Source organism: Heteronotia binoei, chromosome 21 (assembly GCF_032191835.1).
Source record: "Heteronotia binoei isolate CCM8104 ecotype False Entrance Well chromosome 21, APGP_CSIRO_Hbin_v1, whole genome shotgun sequence".
In the NCBI taxonomy this organism is placed as follows: domain Eukaryota; kingdom Metazoa; phylum Chordata; class Lepidosauria; order Squamata; family Gekkonidae; genus Heteronotia; species Heteronotia binoei.
This window is the reverse complement of record NC_083243.1, coordinates 57,807,974-57,829,877: the sequence shown is the minus strand read 5'-3', so window position 1 is coordinate 57,829,877 and position 21,904 is coordinate 57,807,974. Positions and strand designations below refer to the sequence as shown.

The 21,904-nt window shown below is 39.9% G+C and overlaps 1 protein-coding gene across 16 annotated transcripts in view; it reads right to left on the bottom strand.

The window, feature by feature from the left end:
* The window catches only part of RALGAPA1 (Ral GTPase activating protein catalytic subunit alpha 1), a 177,027-nt gene that overhangs the window by 143,594 nt on the left and 11,529 nt on the right, over window positions 1-21,904 (bottom strand). For all 16 annotated transcript variants that reach the window (XM_060262571.1, XM_060262572.1, XM_060262573.1 and 13 more), the window contains exons 4-14: window positions 19,785-19,842; window positions 19,019-19,062; window positions 18,690-18,867; window positions 15,565-15,680; window positions 13,367-13,505; window positions 11,612-11,820; window positions 8,899-9,138; window positions 6,233-6,424; window positions 4,036-4,173; window positions 1,200-1,348; window positions 131-260 (exon numbers count right to left, since the gene is read on the bottom strand). In XM_060262571.1, coding sequence (XP_060118554.1) covers window positions 131-260; window positions 1,200-1,348; window positions 4,036-4,173; window positions 6,233-6,424; window positions 8,899-9,138; window positions 11,612-11,820; window positions 13,367-13,505; window positions 15,565-15,680; window positions 18,690-18,867; window positions 19,019-19,062; window positions 19,785-19,842 — 1,593 coding nt within the window. The remainder of the gene's footprint in view (window positions 1-130; window positions 261-1,199; window positions 1,349-4,035; window positions 4,174-6,232; window positions 6,425-8,898; window positions 9,139-11,611; window positions 11,821-13,366; window positions 13,506-15,564; window positions 15,681-18,689; window positions 18,868-19,018; window positions 19,063-19,784; window positions 19,843-21,904) is intronic.

Genomic DNA, 21,904 nt, shown 5'->3' with positions numbered 1-21,904 from the left:
CTACTGCTGTTCTTACATGCTACTGGACTTAACATACATCCTCAAATCCGGTGCTGAATGAAAGTCATCTCAGCTGAATGGAGCACAAGCAAATTTACAACTCTTATCACATTAATATTTATTTATTTGCCTGGAAAAGAGGACCAGCAAGCCTTCCTGCCAAAGTTGAATTCTTTCTTCCTTGATATTGCAGAAAAATGTGAGATGGTATTTTCAAAACCGATTCTGTGACCCTGAGCAACACAAGCAGCATCTGTTCCCTGCAAAGCAACATTAAATAATATTATTTTGAGGCTCACAGGCATTTAACAGCTTCCGCAGACTCTAACTTACAAAAAGTGATAAGAGGCAAACTGAGGCTTTTAACTGAGTCATATTACAGTGCAATCCTAAACACACTTACATCCTTCTAAGGCTGCTGACTTCAATGAGAGAGGCATAATCCTGATTAGAACTTCAATGTCAGTTTTTGACCATAATGTGTTGTTCCTACCTTTCCTCTGAATTATTTTATATGGAGAAATAGTAAAAGGAAAGTCAAAGAGGATTCTGAAGATTTGTTTCACTCTAACTGTCCTAATGAGGATATCTACTGTCAAAGAGAAAGGAAGAACCTGACAAATACTGTTCTCTACACAAAAGGTTATAAAATGAGACAGATGTTGGAACATGTTGGGAAAATATGTCTGTCAATTTAAACAAGGCCCCCAATAACTTCAAAGCTTACTTCCAGGTTACTTGTAAACTCTTCCTTCGCCACGCAGTGCAAAAGAGAGATCCTTCATTGAATACATGCCAACAATAGTAAGATCAATATTATAGTTCTGGGTACTAATATTAATCATGGGGGTAAATGGACAACAATAACGCATAATAGCACAGAACATATTATCTTTAAGGTGACTGGACACTTTATAGGTATTCACAGCTTGCCTTATTGCCACACTGGGAAAGTTTCACTCAAGTAACATTGTTCATGCCAGGAATTTAGGAACAGTGTAATTGTTTATCAGAACTGGCATTCCATTCTTCTTGCTGGGGATTCAGAGAGCCAAAGAAGAGAGAAAAGCTGTTCGCTAAAGACAGTGCAATGCAGTTACATGGCAAATAGAGATAGTCCCCATACATCATTCTGACTTCTTGGAGCTTAGGGTGGCAGACAAATCACAGACAGTATTAAAATTTTTTTAAAAAATTACCAAGTCTTCTTGTCCATGGTTACTTGCACCACCATGTATCGGTAGATATTCAGAATGCGCTTACACATATCAGTATGTTCATCCAACAGAGTTTTAATCTCATTTGCTGGTTCAAGCAGAAATATATTTGAGGAATTTATTATAAAAACCTGTGATTTAAAAAATTAGACTTCTTTAATAATATTTGTACTACAGAATAAACAAGTGTTATCAGGAGTAGTTGAACAAAGTTTAATTTGTCACACTTTTATGTGTTAAAGTATCAGTAGTTAGAACACCTGTTTGTTGCCACAGTTGAAACAAGTTGGAATTTTAAAAGGACATTCAATTTGACACTTATATAGACTTACTGGTAATTTAGAACTGGATTACAATACAAAGGAACAAGAATGTATTCGGTACAAGTGAACATGCCAAGTAATCCTAAAACTATATTATGTTGTGGAAAATGATAAATGTGTTACAGTTGATGCACTGTAGACAAAAGCAGATGCAACAATGACTCCCTGTTAATAAATCAGAAATCAGCACAATTCCTCACCCACAGCCTTACCCTTTCATGTCAATTTGCTTCCTCCTCCCCTCCCTGCCACCCTTTCACATTTTAGTCAGATTGCTGCTATAAATTAGCAGCAGCTGAAGTTACCTATGGATCTGAAATCTCACAATGAAGAATATACTGATGGCTTCAGTTAGCTGAAAAGTTGTATATCCTTCTGATGTATGTCCTAACTCTACCATAGGAAGATTTATGCCTGTGTCTGATGCGCACTGACATGTAGTAGTCTCCTGCATCACAGCATCTTTTATTATTACTATGGTTCACCTAATGGCTCTTTGTTATTGACAGCTGATGATGCCAATGTTTTAATTTTCTGATCCATGCTTTTACTGCTTCTCAATGCTGATATTACAGATGGCTTTTATTATTATATTTAATACAGTACATTTTAACTGTTTTTATAGTTATGGTATTTGCATATATGGGGATTTGTAAGCCCTCCTTGGGAATTACTGACTAAAACCAGAGTATAAACCTTCTGAATAAATGTGCACAATAAAATATGCAATAAACCTGACAGATGCAAATACATCCAACACTCAGTATCAGTTATGCCACCTAAGAAAGCACAAGTAGCTTGGGATTTAGGCCTTTGTGTTTAAACTAATCAGCTGCTGTACCTGGCAAATAGACTGGGCTACTTTAAAAGTTGCCTATCGTTATATGATGGTGGTTATGAAGTGCACAGTATCTGGGACCATATCGGAGATCTTACTAAGGACTTTCCCTGTGAGATTACTGAAATTTTACCTCGGGGGGGGGGGGGAGTTCTTCTTCTCCAGTATTTGCAAAAGTCCCCATAGCATGAAACTGTTCTGTGCAGCACCACACTAATGTTAATAATAATAATAAATTTTATTTCTATCCCGCCCTCCCCACCTCGGCAGGCTCAGGGAGGCTAACAACACTTTATAAAAACATACAATAATAAATAAAACCTTTAAATTTTACAATATAAAAACATTAAACTTAATAACATTAAATCCAATAATCCAATACATACGGTTAAGTAACTTCGACTGACAGTGCTGATGGTGTTTAATGCTAGTTCTGCCAGTTTATACACAGCGGTATAGGTCTTTAAAACCGCATTGGCGGATCCTTGATTAACAAACTTCTTTAGCAGTCCGAATGTGCAAGTTTAAAAAGAGTGGTCTTGCAGGCCCTGCGGAACTGATCGAGGTTCCGCAGGGCCCGCACCTCCTCGGGGAGTTGGTTCCATAGGGCTGGGGCCGCGATTGAAAAGGCCCGTGTTCTAGTATTCTGGTATTTACTTTCCTTCGGCCCAGGGATAGTCATTAGGTTTTTCCCGGCTGACCTCAGTGCTCTCTGGGGTTCATATGGGGAGAGACGGTCCCTCAGGTAGGCGGGTCCTCGGCCATATAAGGCTTTAAAGGTAATGACCAACACTTTGTACTGGACCCGGTATGTAATCGGCAGCCAGTGCAGTTCACGCAGCCCCGGCCGTATATGCTCCCGTTTCGGGAGCCCCAACAACAGCCTGGCTGCCGCGTTCTGCACTAGCTGCAGTCTCCGGGTCCGGCACAGAGGTAGCCCCAAGTAGAGGGCATTACAGTAGTCTAGTCTTGAGGTGACCGTTGCGTGGGTCACTGTTGCAAGGTCCCGGCGCTCAAGGAAAGGGGCCAACTGCCTTGCCCGCTTCAGATGGAAGAATGCTGACTTGGCAGTGGCTGCTATCTGGGCCTCCATCGATAATGAAGGCTCCAGTAAAACACCCAGGCTCTTTCAATGGCGCACCGTCGAAGGCCGGGAGAGCTATTTCCCTTCCCAGAGCGCCGCGGCCCACACAAAGGACCTCTGTCTTCGCTGGGTTCAACTTCAGCTAAAAAAAACCCTAATCAAAGCTCCATCCAATACTGTGCAGACAGACCCCTAATACTCTGGTTCTTGGCCCTGTTTTTTCTAACATTTTGTTTCAAATCACTTGGCACATTTTTCAGCTCTACGTTTTCCTTGTTCTTGTAACTAAAATTGCCCAGTATCTTGTCGTAAGTACCTGAGTCCGCTTGCGGAGAGGGCGGGATATAAATGCAAAGTAATAAATAAATAAATCTTCTTAACGCAGAGATAATAATAAGGATTCAAAGAGGTTGCCAGTTTCCCTCTGGGTGCAGTTTCTTCTGCTTCATTCTCTGCTAGTGAGATTCTGCAATGACACTAGCATGCCATACCCAACAGCCATTTAAATCCATATCAACATATGTGTACCAATAATTTTACTCAGAAGGCATTTGCTATGAAACAGTCTCTTACTTGCAGTACTGCTTGCACTCCAGCTCGTATGCCTTGCTCAGTGGCATCCAAGTCAGATACTTTATGGGGAGTATCCTGGTAGCAGTCATTTCTAGTCCAACTTGAATTTCGAACAGGACCAGAGTTATTCATAGTTTCCTAACACACATACACAAAAAAGGAGGATTTTTTCTTTCCAACTTCGTATATATTTAAAATATTTCTACGGTATTTTGCTTTTCCAGCTATGCCCGAGATAGCTCACAATATGGCCATGGAACAAGCAACAACATGAAAATAGTATAAAACTTCAGTATAAAAAGACCAGAATGCTTATAAAGAAAGCAACATACACATAATTACACAGATAACATCTGGGTTCAATAAATTTCTTTAGCTGGACAGTTAGCTATAAATAGGCACTGCCTCAATGTTTCCTCTTCCAAGACAGAGGCCATGACTGAATATACACAGCCAAGTAAACAATGTTAAAATCCTACCAATCAGTTGTTTGGAGGGAGAGTTGAGCTGGATTCAGTCTACCCATTCTCCACCTCCCATATCCCAAAATATTCAACAACAGAATTTCAGCTTTATTATTATTAAAGGCTACACACATACAAGGTCCATTGATTTGCATTTTCTTACTTTGAATGGAGTAAAAAAATCTTCTCACAATGAAGTTTTCATTTTATAAAGGAAGGCATTCTTCTCCATTGGAAATACCTGCCCTTATTATTAGGCAGGGCAAAACTTCTACCAATTCCAGGGGGAAACTGCACAGATGGTAACTAAGAACAGCAGGAGTTCTTCAACTTTTGTATTGGGTTTAGTAAACATGAGATCTGTCACACTACAGATCTCTTACATGGAGAACTATTTCAAAATGCTGCTGAGATTACTGCCCTGCTTCAATAGCAAGCCATTATTGCTTATTGTGAGCATTTTCATAAAGCCCCTATGCATTTGTAAACCATCTACAGTCTCTCAAAACCTTTTGCCCAAGGATAACAGAACAATGCAAAGAACAATGCAAACAGTATCAACAAACATGTCTGAACATATGCCATTTTATGTTTAGCGTATGCCATTTTTTTCTGATGAACTGGATTTGGATAAAAGGAGAGAAACACCACCTTCTAAGAAAGCACAGAGTTATCATGAGGTAGGTTCTAAGGATTCCTGTTCCCAAGAAAAATAAACAGATGTAGATTCTAGGTCTCTGCTGTAATTCTTCATACCATAGAGCCCATTCCCAAACATTACCCTTGCCTTTCACTCCCATCTTCTCCCCCTACCCCACTATAAACTCCTAAGGTCAATGAAATATGCATTTAACTCTTTCACTATAAGTGCTATAATAAAGAACCACTCTTTCTACTGCCCCAACAACTCAGTAAAATCCCTTTTTTCTTAGCACTGATAGCTGTGGTTCTGGCCACACACATTTTGTTTGGTTTAAGAAGCAATCAAGCAGCCAGTTGGTAGGAGGACTGCCTCTGATCCTGAAGGCCTGATTGCCTTCTCAAATTACTTTTACGTTCTCTTCCCTAGACTGTTAAACAGAGGAGGATGTGCAGCTTATCTCCCAAGCCTTGTGAAGTTGACTCCTGCACAAATGAAGATGACCTAGGAAATTCACTTTGCATTGCCTTGACTGCAAAAAGAGCCACTCATCATGGAAGATGATGCTCTGTGGTAACAAGAGGTACCACTGCCTTTCCAATGGGCACTCTCAATGAGGAGCCTGGTCAAATTGAAAATGAACTGACTTAAGAGCTCGAGGTATTTGAAATGCTGCTGCTTAGGCAATAGGCAGTGCCATCTGAACACCCTGCCCCTGGAGATAGAAAAGCTACTGGTCTTTCCTCCAGAACTGGATCATGAAGAGTGCTTTAAACAAGATTTAAACAGGCAGCACTGGGACTACTTTATTTTGAGCAGAAAGGTGGTAAAAGTATACGTAATGCAGACAAACATTAAAAGCAGCATCTACTTTGAAAGACATACCTAAACAAGTGTTCAAGTGCTTTGGTGGAATATCATTTGATGTACACCAACAGACCATAGCAGGTAGTTGCAAACCTAGATCTCATTATCCCTAACCCCCTCATCTACATTAAAAGTAGCTACTATATGGAAATAAGGCTAGTACTTTTACTACTTTGGAAAACTAGCGACCAGGTTCATAAAGTACACAGAATTTTAATATTTTTACCTCCTCTATTTCATTCCCCTTCTCCAATGAATTATGTTCCACCATGTTTTCATCACAATCTGTGTTTGAAGAGGACATTATTTCTTCTGGATCTTTCATAAATAAGGGCTTCTCCTCCTGTTGGATCCACTCCTGGTATACTTTCACCACTTTCCTCATAGCTGCTGCTTCACATATTGGCAGTAAAAATGCCTAGCAGGGAAAAAAATGTAATATTTATTATTGAATAGCCACTCTCTCCTACAATTATAGGTTTGTGTACTTCACCCTTCTCAACTGGTTAACTCAGCAAGATGGCTGACACAGAATATAGCCCCACCTCAGGAGTTCACAGTGGACTGTTTTAGGCCTATCTTTGGTGATGAGCAGACCTGTAATAATTTGGTCTGACCCTTGGGAAAAAGGCAGAGTGGTTTGAGAGAAAGCCTGACTTGGTGCTTAAGAACATAATAGAAGCCTTGTTGGATCAGACCAATGGCCCATCCAGCCCAATGATCTGTGTTACACAGTGGCCAAAACCAGGTGTCATCAGGAGGTCCACCAGTGGGGCCAGAACTCCAGAATCCTACCCACTGTTGTCCCTTAAGAATACAGAGCATCACTGCCCCAGACATAGTGTTCCATCTATACCTTATGGCTAACAGTCACTGATGCAACTGTGCTCCATATGTTCATCTAATCCACTCCTGAAGCTGACTATGCTTGTAGCCACCACCACTTCCTGTGGCAGTGAATTCCACATGTTGATTACTCTTTGGGCGAAAAAGTACTTCCTCTTATCTGTTCTAAACTTTGCTGCTCATTAATTTCATTGAGGGCCCACAAATCCTTGTATTGTGAGAAAGGGAGAAAAGTACTTATTTCTATACCTTCTCTATTCCATAAAATTTTGTAAAACTCTATCATGTCACCCCTCAGTCATTGTTTCTCCACACTAAAGAGCCCTAACCTCTTCAGCCTTTCTTTATAGGGAAAATGTTCCATCCTTTAATCATTTTTGGTGTCATTTTCTGCACTTTTACCAGTGCTTTAATATGCTCAATAGCCTGTAATTTCCTGAATTTCCTCTGGAATCCTTTTTAAAGATGGGGAGTTACATTAGCTACCTTCCAGTCCTCAGGAATGAAGGCAGATTATGATAGATTGCATATTTTTGTCAGCAAACCCACAAGTTCAGTTGTGATCTTTCAGAACTCTTGGATGTATGCCATCTGGGCCTGGTGATCTGTTAGTTTTTCATTTGTCCATCAGTCGTAGGTCTTGTCACCTCAATCTGACTCAGGTCTTTCAACACCCTTCCCAAAATCAGCAGTTCTGGAATGGGCAAGCACCTCCCATCTTCCACAGTGAAGGCAGAGGCAAACAATGCATTCAGCTTCTCTGCCATTTCCCTGTCATCCTTTAGTAATCCTTATACCTTGGTCATCAGAAGGCCCTATTGCCTCCCTTGCTGTTTTTCTGATGCTAATGCATTTGAAGGAATTTTTATTGCTAGACTTTACGTTTCTTGCAATATGTTCCTCACAGTTCATTTTTGACTGTCTGATCACCAACTTAACATTTTATTTGCCACAGCCTGTGCTCCCTTTTATCTACCTCTCTTGGACTAGCCTTCCTCAGCTTAACGGAATCTTTCTTACCTTCTACTGCTTCCATTACTTTGTTCGTTAACCATGCAGACTTCTAAAAATACAAATTCTGTACCTTTCCTAACCTGCGGTATACATTTTATCTGAGCTTCCAGGACTGTAGTTTTAAACTGTTTCCAAGTTTCCTGAAGGGATTTGACCCTCCTTACATTTTCTTTCAAATTCTTCATCACAAGTCCCTTTATTTGAGAGAAGTTAGCCCTTCTAAAGTTAAATGTCAGTTCTTTTGGGCAACTCCCTATTTACATAAAGGCTGAACTTTATGGTCACTGTTCCCAACCAATGCTATCACATTTGCATCTCTCACCAGGTCTTGGGCATTACTTAGGACCAGTTCCAGGACTGTCTCTTCCCTTGATGGTTCTGTTATCACATGCTCCATGGCATTGTGATTAAGAATATCTATAAACCCAATCTCTTTCTCCTGACTTGAACACATATTGATCCAATCAATGTTTAGGTAGTTAAAATCACCTATTTTCACACAGCTATTTTGTCTAGCTGCTTTCCTTAATTCTTTTGCTATTTTAAAATCATCCTCTAACCTTTGATCTGGTGGGTGGTAATGAACTCCCAGAGTTAAAATTCCTTTTGGATACACTCTTTCCACCTATATTTTTTCTGTAAGCAAATCTATTTATCTTACATCCTCAGTCATTGGACTGTATATCCTTTTCTGACATAGGGCACTTTTACCCATGCTAAATAATGCCGTTTCAATCCAGCAACCCTTTACAAGTGAATTTTGCCTTTTCACACGGTAAAAATTAGTTGCAAAGCACACTGAAAGTGCATTAATTTAATGTGCATGAAGCATACATACACAGATGATTCAATTCTTCAGTTTTGTCTCGGATTTAAATAGTGACTGAATATAACTTTCATGAACACCAAGCTGCTGTAAGACTTGCTGAAATAGTACAAGTGAGGCACCTTCAACATTATAAAGCAAATGCTAAGAGCAAGAAAAATGTTGACATATAGACCTAAACAAATATTTTTCAGAACAGAATTTACCTGACGAAAGATTTCTGTAAGAAAGTTAACATTACTTCTCTTTGTAGAAAAAACTTTGCGGACTATTTCAATATCGGTGAGATGTTCTTCATCAATACTGCAAAGGCTGGAGGAACTAGGTTCTCTCTCTGTTAGAGTGCTTGTGTTTGAATGAGATTGTTCAGGCTCTGCACTTCTATCAGGTCTATCAGTACTGTCATTTTTGCTGTCTTCTCTAGAAACAAGGCTAGCAGCTGCCCTCTGAAACCAGAAAGAACAAGACAAATAATTCCCCAGGCTGGCTTTTATTGTGATGGTGCAACAATACACAGCAAAGAGTTGGTGCACAGTACAAGGGTTAAGTCACATAACTATCTACTGTACTGAAGTGGCCAAAAGTAAGATTTGCAAGCCAGAAAATCCACAGTTCACATCTCCCCTCAGAAGTGAATTCTTTGGACCTCAGCTTGTTTACCCCACACCTCACCCATATTTGCAAAAGAGGAAAACATACACTGGACTTCTTTTATGACCTGCTGCAAGAATTACTGAGATAGACTACTTTTGATATATTTATTCCCTTCACTATGTTTCCCCCCCAGAATTAAACCCAAACAAATAGTGACAGAAGGAAGAGGTGGTGATGGTGGTATTGGATTTATAGCCCGCCCTTCACTCTTAATCTCAAAGTGGTTCACAATCTCCTTTATCCTCCTCCCCCACAACAAACACTCTGTGAGGTAGGTGGGGGCTGAGAGAGCTCTCACAGAAGCTGCCCTTTCAAGGACAACTCTGTGAGGGCTATGGCTGACCCAAGGCTATTCCAGCAGCTGCAAGCGGAGAATCAAACCCGGTTCTCCCAGATAAGAGTCCATGCACTTAACCAAACTGACTCTTGTTATTCCAGCTTGGTCCTTGCATCTGTCAAACAACTTTGCTAAGCTGTATTTTAATTCGTTACTCACCCTCTACATATATTTATGGACTAATAATTTCTATTTCAATGTACCTGAAGAACTGTGTGTGCACACAAAAGTTTATACCTTGAATAAAACTTTGTTGGTCTTAAAGGTGTTATATCACTTCCCCTCAAGTAGCTCTCTTTGCTTCCAGAATCAGGAGGCCTATTCTTCTGACAATGGAACTCTCTCTTTAAACACACATAAGAAGATCTGTATATACAACTTTATTACGCAGTGTAGTGGTTCATAAATGTTGACTGGTCTTATTTACTTATTATTTATTCTTCGTATTTGTATCCCGCCCTCCCCGCCAAAGCAGGCTTAGGGCGGCTAACAACAAACACCAACAATAAAAACAGTAAGCAAAACAGTTCAATTAATAATCAATTACAGGTTAAACAATGTGGGAAGGGCGGGATATAAATCCCAAATAAATATAAATCCCAAATAAATAAATAAAACAATTTAAAACAGTTTAAAATAATTAAAACAACTTTTGGTGCTAGAGTTGGTACAATACATTCAGCGATGTTGGGCATCTATTTATACTAGTTTGGCTAAAAGCCAGTCAAAATAGAGTTGTTTTGCAGGCCCTGCGGAATTAGGCAAGGTCCCGCAAGGCCCTTACATCTTTTGGGAGTTGGTTCCACCAGTGGGGGGCAGCAACTGAGAAGGCTCTTTCTCTGGTAGCGTTCAGTCTCGCTTCCCTCAGCCTGGGGACTGACAGTAAATCTGTGATCCAGATCTAAGTACCCTCTGGGGAATATGTGGGGAGAGACGGTCTCTAATGTAGACAGGTCCTCAGCCATATAGGGCTTTAAAGGTAATAACCAACACCTTGTAGCGAATCCGGAATACTATTGGCAGCCAGTGCAGTTCCCGCAGCCCTGGCTGTATGTGCTCCCGTATAGAGAGACCCAATAACAGCCTGGCTGTTATTTAAATCAGATTAAAATATGTCCACCATGGTCACCTTCTAACCTTGCCTCAGAGAAGTTTCTAGTGTGACATCATGCTGAATGCAAAAATATCTGGAGTGCTTCAGGTGGGCAAAGAAAGGTCAGAGTTAATTACCCAGCATTCCTACCAAGTACCGAGCTCAGGAAGAGGGCAAAGGTTTCTTCCTATATCTGCACTGTGTTTCAGAGACACTCAGGAATTACAAGATGCAGCCTGAGGGTCAGGGACACTCTACACCTCTCCCCTCCAAGTAAGGACTCATCATAGTTACTGAAGAAGGGAAGGACACTTGCTATAGCAAGCAAATAAATAAATCAGTGGACTTCTGTCACAGTGTGGTGGATTTTAAATAGTGAGTGTAATGGCAGACTACTGGAAAACCTGGGTTCAAATCACCATTCAGTCAAAGTTCACCATGGAACCTTGGCCAATAACTCAGTCTCACCTACCTCACAGAGTTCTTATGAGGATAAAGGGGGCAGGACCAAAGGGCCATGTATGTTGCCTGGAGCTCCTTTGAGAAAGGGTTGCCAGCCTTCAGGTGGTGCCTGGAGATCTCCCAGAATTACAACTTGATCTCCAGAGTACAGTGGCCAGTTCTTCTGTAGAAAATGGCTGCTCTGGAAGTGAGACTCTATAGCATTATAACCCGCTGTGTTCCCTGCCCTTCCCAGACTCCCCACCTCAAAATCTCAAGGAATTTCCTAGCCCAGAGAAGGCAAACCTAAAACTGAAATAAACATATATAGAGAGAGCAATGTCTGCTTCTTCTCTCCTTATTCCTCCACCCCTTATTTCCTTCTTGACTCTACCTGAATATTCTTTGGCACAATTTCACCCTCCATTCCAGGAATTTGAGGTCCTGCATGAGGTTTTGGCTCAAGCCAGAAAGACACCAACCACCGGATGACAATTACACGAGCCTTAAGAAAAGGCTCCTTTGTGCAATATATTGCTTCATTGGTTTCAGCATCTTTCTTTATCATTATATAGTGTGGCTTTGGTCTCATTTGTGGCATCTCTGTAGGGAAGAAAATTTCCAAGTGATAAGATAAAAAAACAGAGCAAAGCTCAAACACACATTTGAGATTGGTGGATACTTGAAATAATTAAAATTTCATAATTTCATTCTTTATGACTCCATAAGGGGAAGACCTTTTTTTAAGGGGAAGATAGTTCCTCAGTCATACAAAAATACAATCACCTAACAAACCGTAATTGTGATGGACAGCTTCCAGTTTTGTCCTCCAAGTGTCACAACCAATCTCTGATTCTCTATAGTGAATATAAATTCCTAGAGTTTCTCAGTGGGAGGCTCTGGGGGTGGGGTTAGAAGAGCAACTGAGTAAGTTATCAGGCAGACATATAGAGAAGCAGGCACTAGATAGGACTAGGCATTCTGTGGTAGGCAGGTTAGTCTGTCAGGGAAGTAGTAGGTTAGGGATGGGTAAATCCTGAGATATCAGCTAATCTTAACATCAACGGTGACCAGCCTAGGGACTAAAGAGATAACGTCCACAATTCCAGTATCACTGTGGTGAAAACAGTAGTGAAAGGATAAGAGATTCCAGGGTATAGTGAGCCCTCCCTAGATAAAATCACTCCATCTCTCTTGCTGGGAGAAATAGCCTGCCAGTTCTGTAACCAGAGGGGCACATGACGCATTGTAATGACTCTGAAGAGAGCTGCAGCCCAGCTTAATGGTGAAAATCATTACACTTTACAATTATTTCACTGTCAACCAAAACAAGCTGTGTAACCTTATACTGAAGAGACAAGAAACTCATTATTGTGCTGTTAAAACCAAGGCTCTGTGTCAATCAAAAAAGGAGGGGTTGAGGAAAAGCAAAAATCATCCACTGAAACCTGGGTTAATGACCATAGGTCATTGCTATAATTGCAGCAAGTTTATCAAGCTTTCTTACAATCAGCATTAGTTTTACTGACCACTCATCAGCATGCATTTATTGTGTACTACATTCTGCTAGCCAGCCACTAAGCACTGCAACTAAGGTTGATGTAGAACCCTATCCACCACAATAACAATAGTTAGGGTTCACAGACCCCCACTGGGGGAACCCCTGCTCTGGGGCTCCATACCCCTCTTATCAGCTATCTAGTGGGGCAGTTACCAACAGCAAACTGAGACCTAGGCCTCTGTGACTGGTGACACCCTGGTAATTTGAACAACTCAAAGTAAGGCTGTAATCCTATCCAAATCAACAGCTTAATTCTTAAGTAAATATCATGAAGTTCAGGTTGTAAGATTGCAACCTTAAATTTACACATTATTAAAGTTGTGAGTAAATATGAGTATCTTAATATGAAGCACTCATAATTGCACTCAAAAATATCCATGTGCTCTGACCATTATTCAATTAATTCCAGTCTTTTATATAACATAGCATAGCGACAGATCTGCTCATGGGTAAACCTAACATAATATTACCAGCAGTATTACAATCACAGGAGAAGACCTAAAATATGGAAGGAGACAAGATACCCTGAGCTGTAACTTACATTACAAAATGATGAACTCTTCTCAGAGATACTAAAATAATGCTTACCAAGTACAGGGTTATACAAGCTGCTCTCCTTACATATGTTTGGGAAAATATAAGGCAAGTAATATTTCTTAAAATGTGAAAATAAGAATGAAAATCCCTTTTCTTGGTTTTCTTTATTCTTCCATTCCAGACTTTTTACCTGCAATGAAAACACTAAATTACTTTCATTCATTTTGCAGGTAAATACAATGCAGCAATATGTTCCTATTATAAGAACTTTGAAATACAATTAATACATTTATTTTCATTCACTTAACAATTCTCCATTTGTTTTCTCTGCATCTTTAACATATACATATTTTAAACGTAGCAAAACCAGTGTTGAAATTGTGATTACATTTCTGTTCAACATTAACATACAACATTCAGCATAAAGCAAAAAGCCATACAAAGTGTTTTGTGTGTAAAATGGATTACAGAAATTTGGGCTTTCTTCCTCCCCATTTTACCAGAACAGAAGACAGAAGAACAATGTGTGGGGCAGCCAACAGGAAAGTTTCTGTGTTTCACAAAGCTATCTCTTGCTTGCTGCTAAAAAAATAAAGCTGCAATTATAAAGGCCCTTTCCTAGAATTAAGCCTCTAAATAAAATGAGGTTTACTTCTGAGTAAAACTGCGGGGCTTGCTCCCTAAGAGAGGTATGAACCAAGGAAGGACAGAAAATTACACCTGTTATTTCTTTTCTTGGATTCAAAGGGGGAAATTAAAGCAGGAGAGCCAGTTCAATTCCCAATATACCCATGGGTATTCTGCTCCATCCCTGAATCTAACAGTCACTCTACACTTACCAGGGATGTGCCTTCAGTATAAATCAAGCCAAATAAATACCTGAAAAATACCATATTTGTATTTTTTGGCATTTATTAAGCCAAATACAGATTAGAGAAGTTGATTCAGCTACCACTATAGCTGAGTCCAAATAAAAGCCAAAAAAATCCATTTTTATTTGAGCTTAGCTATACCTAATGGCTAGTGGGTTCCTCTTCCTGCTTGCTGCAATGCCTTCTGGGTGAACTTGCGGCTTTGGAGTTGACTCTCATGCAGCATGGCTTGCAAAAGCCATTTAAAAAGAATGTGCTCCCTTTAAATGGTTTCACTCCCCCGTTGGAAAAAACAGATGGGGGCACCTTCTTTTGGGGCTCATAGAATTGGACCCCCTGGTCCAATCTTTTTGAAACTTGGGGGCTTTTTTGAGAAGGCACCAGCAGCTATGCTGAAAAACATCCTGTCCCCTGAGCCCGAGATACTCGTGGATCAATTCCCCATTATATGGTCCTCACAGGGTATAATGGAACCAAATAAATTTGGGTTTCCCTAATATTTACCAAATTCCAACACTATATCAAAACTGGGATTCAGGAATATTGGAAAATACCAATATTGTTCTGGTCCAACAGACCTGAATCTGGGGTGAGGTGAGTTTTTTTTTTCTTGCACACCCCTAATTCTTACTATACCACATAGCTTTAGGGTTTAATAAAATATTATCAAGGTATCTATAGCATGATATATTATTTGTAAATCACTGCTTATTTATGACAAAGGATACTGCACATACTCTGTCTGAGACCAGCTAGGAAACTTTATAGCTAATTTATAGGCAATGGAGGCAGACATGTTGGTCACTGCTCCCAGGAATGGAACACTTCCAATTTCTTTTTAAACCAAAACGACTTGTTTTTAAGTAAGTGAAACTATCTGTGTGCAAAGATGTGTTATTTCCAAGAACTGTGATTTTCACCATATTCAGATGTTTGAGATGAGGGACACACATCCAATTTTACTAAATATGAAGAGCAAGAAGAATTTCACAAAAAATGGTGGTTTTTTTGCTGAAGCACCCTAAGTAATTAAAAAATATTCTGTTGGAAGGAAACATTATAACTAATCCCTAAGGAGTTTCTAAATTAGCACTAGAACGTTTTCAAAGTTCTAATTAACTGCAATAAACCTGAACCAAAATAGCAGCTCTATCAATTTCAGTGTAATGACAGGATATTTTGGAAGTCATGAATTAATAAGGCACACAGAAGCAACTTGATAGTACATAACACACACATTACAGTGTGGCTAAATTGCCAAACCTTAATGGATGAATTTGGATGGGAGAAAAATGTTATTGGGGTGGAAACTGCATAGCCAACAAAAGCAGCACTATGATAGTAGGAAGAAATCAGTTAGTACCAGTTACTACATACCTGAATCACCATGTATTTCAAAAGTGCTTCTAAAAAATAGCTTGTTAGATCATCCTGTCCTTTATCTCCTGATTGTGGAGGGACTAATGGAGTAATTTCTTCTACTGTCACTTGTGCTGTTCAAAAAAAGAAACATGAAAGCTGTCAAGTTTCATTCAGAAAGATAACATACTATATAGCTGTATAAGGGATATTTTTTTTCAAACCTTTTTACTCAAGGGTATTTTTTCAAACCAATGAGACCAAAACTACACAAAAGGGATAATTAAAGAAAACATTACTATCAACTAAATACATGTATTATGATGCGGTGCTCAGTCATGCAGCATTAAAATATTCAGGGTCAAATGCCACAATTGTACAGGACAGATCATCACCTTACTCAGTAAGACCTCATCCTCATTCCCTGCTGCCTTCTTGGGTGTGCATGGATTCCACCAAGAGAGATGTTAATGCTAAAAATGTATATGCCCTCCCTCTCTTCTTCAAGGTTTTAGGCTAGAACCAGGGCCCTAGGGAGTAGAGGGAAGACTCTCAAACTGATTTTTCCTTCTACATAGTATCAGGAATTCTGCAGTCTGTGAATCGCCAAAAGAGGAGTGGCTGGAGAAGAGGACTCATTGGATCCCCTTCAGCAATGCCCTTCAGAGACACAGAAGCATTCTCAAAAGACAACAATGTGTTTGCAGAGATTACTCTCAAGCCTGAACACTTGAAAACATCTCAAAAAACTTCAGGTGAACTTCCTGTGAAATGAACATGCTTAGAATCATACTCTTAGGCACGGAACAAGAACAATAGCCCACCATACTTCAAGTATTCTATATCAGGAAGTCTTCAGTCTCAGCACAGTATAAAAGAAGATGAAGGAGCATGCGAAAGGAAGACTTCTTGACTTTCTTTCATCTGAATGAAATCAAGGTGGTAAAATCTTTCCATTTTGCCAAGAGTTCTTGGTAAATTACTGATTAAACTCTTAACTGGTTTTTAAAAAAACTTTTGTTGTGGTTTGCTGCCTTTTACTGTTCTTAATTACTATACACCATTTTGTAGATTTTTATATGTGAATAGAAAAACAGTTGAACATTTTATAAATAAATTATTCAAACATTAACTAAATATACTTTCACCATGATTGTAAAATGTTTACATTGATTTGGGTTCTACTGAAACCAGTGTATTACTGCGAAGTAAGGGGTTTGAATCAGGTTATTAAAGCTTCCATCTTGTCTAGGAATAAAGCCTACTGAGTTTCAAAAACAGATTAATGAATGCATTTTCAAACTAAGGGAATTTTCTACCTATGAAGGCACAAACACATCCAGAGCCGTTCCTTCATAAACTCTACTGGAATTACTACTTACTGCTGAATTCATACTTGGCAGCTCGAGATACTTATTTGCAATGGGAGGCAAACATTATAGCCTCAATAATCCTTATCTGTTCAGATCATAATTGGACCAGGAGAACTTTTCCTTGGTACCTGCTGGAAAATTGCAACAGCAGCACCTCAGACTACAAGGACCATGGGTAATATTCTGCAGGAGCTGCACTGACTTCCAGCAGAGTACCAATTAGATTCAAGGTGCTGGTATTAACCTTTAAGGCCTTTAACAGCCAGGAACCCATGTGCCTTTGGGAACACCTCTCCTAGTATACCCCCAAGAGGGCATTATGCACCAGTGACCAGCATCTGCTGGTGGTCCCTCGTCTGAGAGAGATCCAGCTGTCCTTGACTCAGACAAGGGCCTTTTCTGCCCTGGCCCCTGGTGAAACTCTCTGCCAATTTCCATCCGGGTCCTGTGGGAATTACTACCATTCCACAAGGTCTGCAAGTCAGATAAATTCCACCAGGTATTTGGTTGAGAACAGATAGGGTTTACATCTGGCACTTCCACTTCTGCTCTCACTTCCCAGTGAGATAGCAGCATCACATGTACTTGATGTCATTTGGTTTCAGGAACTGAACTGTTTTTATTGTTATTTAATCTGGTTTTATTTAGTTCTGGAATGTAAATTGATGTGAACCGCCCTGAGCCCAGCTATCAGGAAAGGCGGTCAAAAATATATACAAACGTATACAAATATATACAAATGTAGTTTTTTGGGCTTGAATCCTTAGAACAGGGGTGGCCAAACTTGCTTTAATGTAAGAGTGACTTAGAATAAACATCAGATGTTTGAGAGCTGCAAGACAAAAATAAATGTCACACACACATCTTTATTAAAACTCTTAATACATACAAATGCACTTTACAACATGACCATGCTAGAAGGAGATTTTTTTTTTTTTAACAAAAAGCTAGGGATAACAGCCTCCACAAGACCAGCATAGGGAAAGGTTAGGGAATTACTTTTTGGCATCAAGTGGGAGAAGGAAACACACATGTACTATATAAATCACTGGCCACCGTTTGTAATATTATGCATCTCTCTTTTGTCTTGACCCAGCATTAGTAAACAGCTCCTACAAGAGCTATGAAACTAAGGGGGAACTCTGCATCACCCTCTTTAATTCTGTCCCTCCTTCCAGTGGCTCCTGTGCTCTCTGTCCTTGCTCTAGGTCTTTGGGCGACCTCTGTAGTGGAGGAGAAGAGCTTGCAAGCCTGCCTATTTCCCCCTCCTTCCGCACTTTACATATGCAGAAATAGTCACTTACCTATGCATCAGCACTCAGATTCTAAGTCTGCATAAGATCCTTCTCAACCTCTGGGAGCCACGCAATGTGTGTGAAAGAGCCACATGTGGCTCCCAAGCTGCAGTTTGGCCACCCCATTTTAGGATGACAACACATACCCAAAAAACTACATTTCTCAGGACTCTACACCAAGAGCCCTGAGACAAGTCCATCTGTGTGATGCACAGAAAACACAAAGAAGTTACTAGATATTTTTTGGTGTGTTTTGGAAAACAGCTTGGTTTGTAAACTTAAATGCTGAATTGCTCCAAGGGACATTAACTCATCACTGACTGATAACAAATTTGTGGGCATGGGTGCTTTCTAAGAAGCATTTTGGAACAATAAGTTCAAACAGATCAAGCATTCCTCACTAAATTTACTTAAAATAATCTGATAGTAGTCAACACTGAAATACACAGCACATTCAAAACTGTTGATCACTTACTTTCATGAACGTTTAGTACAGGATTTATTAGATTATCTAGAGTCCGAGGTCCATATTCAGACTGTGGTGGTGGAAATCCAGGAATTAAACAAGAAAACATACACAGTTGCTCTTTACTACAATTATTTTGAAGAGCTTGCAACCATAAGAGGAACAGACGTACACCTTCACGACGAATCTGTAAAAGAATGTCACAAGTTAATTCCACTTTTATTTGTAAATAAGATCATTTCAACAGCTGTACGAGTCCAGTAGTAGAAAACTCCTGATAAAATATATCTTTGCACTAGTCCTTCAAATAGTGAATGTTTTAAGACCATCAACCATACCTTTAAAGAATTCCCTGTGTGAAGTAATTTCTTTAAAATTAAGCCTGGAAAAGAAAACATACATTTAATATTTGTTACTTTATGGCTAACTTAAGGTGTGAGAGCTCTCGGTCAGACTTGCTAAAATCTTTCAGCAAGCCCTTGGCAATCTCTAGATTATTCTTGGTGAACTTTATGTCTTCTGGTATTAAGCTCAGAACCAGAAGTGAGAAAAGATCACCTTCTTGATATTTTTGAATCTGGGGTGTTTTATTTACATAACAAAGACACACATATGACCATGCAATTCTGATGACTTAATGGTACATATGTCTTCAGAAGACATAATGTGTCTGCTCCAGCAGCACATCCTTACTTTGCCCCAGTGTCATTTCTTAGGGCCCTTTATAGCTGAAACTTTGTTCAACTGTTTTACTACAATGCAATTACAATTTTGTAAGTAAAATACAATTACATTGTTTGGACATGGATCAGGAGTCACTAAGGGTGTGTAGGGAGAGGTAATTCCGAATTTCATGCATTATGCAGGGGGTTGTACTAGATGACCCTGGAGGTCCCTTCTGACTCTGATTTTATACTGCCACCAACTGATCATCTCTGCTTTAATCCATAATATCATGAACCTTTCCCACCCAGAATATTTGATATAAGAGTTGTTAATATTTTATAAACCTTCTCTCAAGTTTACAGCTTTACTGCTGGTGAAAACTACTGATGGTGAAAACTACTAATTATTAGGGGAAAAAACTGTTTCTCCAACACCTACCAATACTGTGAAATTGCCATCTTTGATGAATTCTTTCTGGAAGAAGTTGTAAAATTTTCTACAAAATCAGAAAAAAGACATAATGTAGTTGTAGTAAGAAATCTCATTACTGGGCCTGTGCTTATCTTTATATTAATACAAGGTAGCTTTACTTTGATCGTAAGACCCTGCTTTCCGACTCTTTCAGTCTTCAATCCACTATTGGTCATTTAGATGGAATTTTCCAGGGCAGCTTTCTAATTCAGGTGAACTGGTTGCAAATTTAAGTAAATGTAATGAAACAAATATAGTAGATAGAACATTATGAGAACATTATTTGAAAATTCTACCTACACAGATCAAGGCCCAAGTGAAGAACATAATTCTATATGTAATTTTCTTCAAAACTTTTAATGTCAAAAATTCAGGATCAAAAATTCAGAAAACCACATGACTGCTTCCGTGTGTCCCTGGAGTGTTCACTTCCCTTATTCCCTAACAGCCATCATCTCATACCTCATTTCTCATATTTGGGAGCAAAATAAAACAGGAGACAACTATGATGAATAACATTTATTTCATAAAAGTTCAGGAATCAAAAAATGTTCAGGAATCATCAGACATATCTGTAGTGGCCCCACTCAGTGTAACGGCCTGCCTGAGAAGATCAGGAAGCCCCCCTACTCTTTTACCACCCTCTTTCAAACTACTAAAGATGCCTGCAGGCTCAAAACCTTTAGGGACTCCTGCTAAACATGCACATGGATACCCATCTGCAATTATCAAATTTGGATGGCTTTTCGGAAGTAGTTTCAATGTGATCATCAGTCAAAACCCCAAAAAGTATCTATCTCGCACACCTAAAACAGCTCTCTCTATGAGCCATAAACAAAAATTCTGCAATCCTCTATCTCAGGGTTTCCCAAACTTTTATTTCCTGTGACCCGCTTATTTTTACACTTCTCCTTCGTGGCCCACTAAAATTCAGGGGTGGAGCCAGGAGACTTTGGGGGGTGGAGCCAGGAATTATGTCATTTCCTGTGGTGTCACTTCCAGGTCAAGGGCCAAGTGATGTCACTTCCAGGGCACACTGAACCAAAACTCCACCAAAACCAAAACGCCACCTTTTCCTGTGAGGTCACTTCCAGGGCACTCCTCTAAACCTGCCTCTTCTTCTGAAGTAACTTCGTTTTCAGAAAAATCTCTCTGAAACTCATGCTGAGCCAAAATGAGAGTGGTAAGTGGGTGGGAAACTTTTTCATACCGAGCCAGTTTGGTATAGTGGTTAAATGCGCAGACTCTTATCTGGGAGAACCAGGTATGATTCCCCACTCCTCCACTTGCACCTGCTAGCATGGCCTTGGGTCAGCTATAGCTCAGGCAGAGGTTATCCTTGAAAGGCAGCAGCTGTGAGAGCCCTCTCCAGCCCCACCCACCTCACAGGGTGCCTGTTGTGGGGGTAAAGGAGATTGTGAGCCGCTCTGAGACTCTTCGGAGTGGAGGGCAGGATATAAATCCAATATAATCATCTTCTTCTTCTTCCCAGGGTCCTCTCTTTCCACCCTCACACTTGCATGAACCTATCTGTTTGTGTGTTCTTCTCCAGCTTGCAAGCACTCCTAATGCCCAATTGCCTGCACCATCTACACACCCTTTCCTCAACAGCACTGGCCAGTGTATGCAATTGGGAGTGCTGTTGCCATTGTCATCAGGAATGCCAGTGCTGTGTACCACCCACACTGGGCCCTGGCAGCTGCTCTACCTAAAAATATACTGACACATTTAGTAGGCCCTTCCTTCAGCTGCTACTACTGGAACCCTGACTCAAGCTACAACCAAGCTTGCTTGGTTTCAAGAAAATCTTTTGACAGCTATTTTTCAAACTTTCCCTTGACTGAAACACTGGGAAATTGCTGTGAGAGGTAGCAAAGCATTGTACTGCAATTAATGAATTAATTTCAAGTTATATAAAGTTCATACAAGCTTTTCTGCAGTTATCCCCAAAAGGATATTTATGAGGGGCTTGCAGCTTTTTACTGGCTGTGTTTCCCATGCCTTTAAAAGCAACCTGTTGTGCAGATATTTAGCCGGTGAACTTCTTTCATCCTTTTTAATATCTACCGGAGGAGTTTAATTTTGGT